Raw genomic sequence first — 4,929 nt, forward strand, 5'->3', positions numbered from 1 at the left:
TTTTCAGAATCTCAGCACAGTGTTACTTTTATTTTTTTTGCTATAATTTTATTTATTTATTTATTTTTATTTATTTTTTTTACAAATAGTTTATTGTCAAATTAGTTTCCACATAACACCCAGTGCTCATCCCCACAAGGGCCCTCCTCCATGCCCATCCCTCCTCCCCCCCACATCCATCAGTCCTCAGTTTTTGTCAGCATTCAAGAGTCTCTCATGGTTTGCCTCTCTCCCTTTCCCCCACCATTTCCCCTCTTCTTCTCCCCCTTGGTCCTCAGCTAAGTTCCTCCTAATCCTCCTATACGTGCAAACATATGATATTTGTCCTTCTCTGCCTGACTTATTTCGCTCAGCATAACACCCTCAAGGTCCATCCATGTTGCTACACATGGCCAGATTTCATTGTTTCTCCCAATGGTATTTTAAATAAAGATATAAAATGTTTAGGTTGATAACTCTTTTCTTTTTTTAGTCAATCATGAAATTTTGTGTTTGTTTTAAGCCCAAGAAAGTCTCAGCTATATAACCATGGTCAATTCATAAGGTTTTGTATTAGAAGACTTGTGGTTATAAGAGTCAATCAAAGTATTCTGGAAGATAATAATCTTGAATATGTGTGTGTACGCACACACGTGCATGCACTCTATGCAAGTACAATATGTATAAGAATATTTAGTTACTTCTTATTCACTCTTACCCCTTCTTTTGGGTCTGTGTGGAGTCCTCCTCCTGCATGACCATGCCAACATGTCCTCTTTTCTATCAGTGCCCATGCCTAGAGAGCCAAGTTGAAGATGATACCAAGTGGTCCATTAGCTATTACAGAATTTCTGATCTTTAAACCCTGACTTAGCTTAATCTAATGAATGTATCACATACAAATTCATAGGCGCTTTTAGCCTAGCATAACAAAGCAAAACACCTTCACAATTAGCTTACAGATACATTTACACAAAGAATATTGAAACATAACTAATATTCATGTAGCAGTCACCTTCTCTAAAGTGCTTTTGAAATTAATGTTTAAAACCTTTGACTTATGTTACACTTCTATTTGATTTATACCAGCTTTCTTATTGTCATTTGCTACTATAGTACTATGTAATCTGTTTATCATTGGCAAAGAATATCCCATGGTTAACTAATTATATCCCACTTGCTTTCCACAGAACTGTATACAGTTTTGCTTTATAATTTAATATAGTTCATTTTGTATAACTGATTCTTTTCCTTATGTATGCTCATGTGAGTATTTTTAATGCTTACTGTCTATCTTATGCCATAGTAATATGTATGCATGTTTTGTCTTTCCTATCACATGGTAAGTTTCTTGAAATTAAGACAGTCTCCTTTATCCTTGTATCTCCCATGGCTTATACCACAGTGTCTTGCACATGGGCAGAGTAGATTTCAATGCTTAATAGATTCGCTTATAAAACAGAGCTATCTGGGGCACCTGGGTGGCTCAGTGGTTAAGCGCCAACTTCGGCTCAAGTCATGATCTTGCAGTTCGTGGGTTCGAGCCCTGCCGCATCAGGCTCTGTGCTGACAGCTCAGAGCCTGGAACCTGCTTCAGATTCTGTATCTCTCTCTCTCTCTGTCCCTCCCCTGCTGACAGTCTGTCTCTCAGAAAAATAAAAAAAACATTAAAAATAAAATAAGACAGAGCTACCTATAAAACTCTCAACTAGCCTTGAAAATATGCAAACATCTTGCCTAGAACAAAATTTTAAAAAAGGTCTTAAGACTGATTCTTAGGTTAGAGAAATATAAAAGTTAAATCATTTGAAAAATATAATAGTTAATAAGACAGTAAAGAGTAGACTCAAAATTTAAGCTTGCTAATTAATAGTTTTTCCTCAAAACATACTTAATGAAATAAGTACACATAATAATGCTTCTTCAGTAGCTATAATAATCAATAATTAATTAATTAATGAAGGACACAGTTCTTTACAAACACAAATGTGTATCAGTGCGAAATCATAATAGTATGAGCTTTGGGTCAAGCTATGAAAATGAATCACAAAAACCAAAAGTGCCTTCTTATTTGCACCAGTTGAGAATAAAAAATATTGCCATAAATGGGTTATTGATTCTTGGATCAACAACCTTTAAATCATTTTTAAAAGGAAAACATGAAAATATAAATTTTAGTGTGATAATGTCTCTGTTACATTTTTTCCATCTAAAAGATTGAGCAACAAATTATATCAAGGAGTCTGATGAATACCACACAAGATAATAAGGTCTTCAACAAAGCAAAAGTTTGAAATGTTATTCACTTTTATAGCCTCTGCATAAATTAGAACAATGCCTTGTACCTTAAAGGCAAATAATTGTTAATCAGAAATAATAAAGATAGTACTCAAAAATAAAAAAAATAATAATAGACAGTTTAGACTATCTTCTAATTTCCTAGCCTTTTTCTATCTTGGAGAATTGCCTGTATAGATTTAGAAGATGGAGAAATTTTGACATTGTCTTTCACTTATATTAACAATAAAAAATAACCTTTATCAACAAGTAAAGTAAGCATCAAGCATAGAGTCCCTTGATCCTCTGCCATCTGAACATCTTCTAAGGTAGAGGACTTTCACTCATTTGAAAATCTTACAGCATTCCATATGTCAAATACAAATTACCAGGATAATTTTAAGGGTCAACAAGCTGATATTACATTTATAAAAGCATTCTGAAAATGTTACTGTAGCTGGCACTGATCTCAAGAGATTCTGACAGATTTCTCCAAAAGTGAAAAATAATCCAGATATCTATCCCTATTTCTATGACCAGAAACATGAAATTTCTTATTCATCTCTTGGTATACAGGGGGAAAAAATGAAAAGAAGAATTATTTGAGAAATACAAAACTTGAAAATGCTTGAAGGATTTGCTCATTTTTCTGAGTTATATGTAGAAGTATCTGCTTAATCTTACCCTGGTAACATGTAATATCTGTCTTAAGTTGCCTTTTCCCAGTCTCTGCCATGTAGTATGTCTTAATGACTCTGGGATCTGCATAAGAGAAAAAAAGGAAGAACATTCAGAATAAATAATTAATATTAAGAGATTTCCTCTATTCTCCTGTATACATCTGTTAGGTCCATCTGGTCTGGATGATTTAAGTCCGGTGTTATTGCTCCCTACTATTATTATATTACTATCAATTTCTTCCTTTATGTCTTTTGATAGTTGCTTTATATATTTAGGTGCTTCCATGTTGGTTGCATATTTATAATTGTTATATTCTCATTATGGATTATTCCTTTTATTATTATGTAGTGTCCTACCTTGTATCTTGTTACCCTCACAGACACAGTTACATCTATGTGCTAACTGTGAAAATGATCTGAAGAGTGACAGAACAAACATTCCAAGGCTATCTGTAGACAGGCCACATAGAAAAAGGAAAAAATGGGTGGAGACATGGTTGGGAAAGAAACCTCCTACAAAACTAACCACAACTGGGAGGGACATTACAAGCAAGGAGAAGAAGAGGATCAGATCACTAGGGCATCCCCCTCACTGGGAACCCACACTGGGAAGACAAATCCCCATAAAGTCTGGCCACCAGGGCTTAACTCTAGGAGGCCTGAGGGTGATAGGAAACACAGTTCCTACCCTTAAAGAGACAGCATACTAAATAACTGTGGCCTGAAACATAACACAGAAGCAGCAGTCTTAAAAAGCATCTGGGGTACAAGTGAAGATTTACTGACTAATGTTAAATATGTGCTAGAGAAAAAATGATCTGCAGATTTCTCTAGGAACAAAAGTGCTGGCATGTGCCATTTCTCTTCCCCTCTCCCAACATAGAAAGCTGAATGTTTGCAGGAGCAAGCACTAACACTCTTCCATTTACCTTGCTAGCACTGCATGCCCCACCCCAGAGGAAACAAGAATATGTCCCAAATTAAAGAACAAGGCAAAATCACAGCATAAAAAGGTTAAATGAAATGGAAGTAAGCAATATGTCTGATAAAGAATTCAAAGTAATGGCCATAAAGATACTCATTGGATTCGAGAAGAGAGTGGAAAAACACATTGAGAACTTCAACAAGGAGAATGAAAATATAAAAAGAACTACTCAGAGCTGAAGAATTCAATAACTGAGGCAAAAAATACACTACAGGTAATCAAGAACTTATTCGAGGATGAAGAGTGAATCATCAATCTACTAGACAGGGTAATGAAAAGTAACTAAGCAGAAGTACAAAAAGAATAAACAATAATGAAAATGAGAAAAAGCTAACGGAAGAGTGCAACATCATCAAGCATAATAACATTTGCATTATAGGAATCTTAGAGTAAGAAGACAGAGAGGAGACCAAAAACTTTTTGATATAAATTGGTACAACCACTGTGGAAAACAGTGGAGACTCCTAAAACAATTAAAAATAGAAATACCATATCATCCAATAATGCCACTACTGGGTATTTACCCAAAGAAACCAAAAACACTAATCTGAAAAGATATTTTTAAAAAAGAAGAAGAAAAAGAAAAAGATGTGGCTTCAACTACTGGGAAAATGGCAAAGTAGGAAGATCCTAGACTCACCTCATCCCATGGATACACAAAAATAACAGCTATACCTGGGACACTAACTCTGAAAAGACCCGAAGGCTGGCAGAGAAGACTTTCCACAGTTAATCTCAGAGAGAAGGCCATATCAAAAAGGGTAGGAGGGACAAAGATGCAGTTGAGAACCAAACACTTGGTGAGACTGACCACAAAAAGGACAGACACCAGTAGCCCAGAGAGGTGAGAGGATCAGAACGCATACTGGGCACCACAGGCACAGGGCACCCACACTGGAAAGACAAATCCCCATAATATTTTGCTTTGAAAACCAGTGGAGCTTAATTTAGAAAGTTTTTACAATCAGTGGGTATAAACTCTGGGTACTTTATAAAATGAACTTAGCT

General features: G+C 35.5%; 1 protein-coding gene across 4 annotated transcripts in view; it reads right to left on the reverse strand.

Annotated features, from left to right (window-relative positions):
* The window catches only part of ABCB7 (ATP binding cassette subfamily B member 7), a 149,258-nt gene that overhangs the window by 62,526 nt on the left and 81,803 nt on the right, over window positions 1–4,929 (reverse strand). For 3 of the 4 annotated variants that reach the window (XM_077760845.1, XM_077760843.1, XM_077760846.1), the window contains exons 2-3: window positions 2,941–3,018; window positions 698–775 (exon numbers count right to left, since the gene is read on the reverse strand). In XM_077760845.1, coding sequence (XP_077616971.1) covers window positions 698–775; window positions 2,941–3,018 — 156 coding nt within the window. The remainder of the gene's footprint in view (window positions 1–697; window positions 776–2,940; window positions 3,019–4,929) is intronic. The other variant, XM_077760844.1, reaches the window with a different exon arrangement.

The sequence above is a fragment of the Crocuta crocuta genome, unplaced genomic scaffold (genome assembly GCF_008692635.1).
Source record: "Crocuta crocuta isolate KB4526 unplaced genomic scaffold, BGI_CrCroc_1.0 scaffold2078, whole genome shotgun sequence".
Classification (NCBI taxonomy): Eukaryota; Metazoa; Chordata; class Mammalia; order Carnivora; family Hyaenidae; genus Crocuta; species Crocuta crocuta.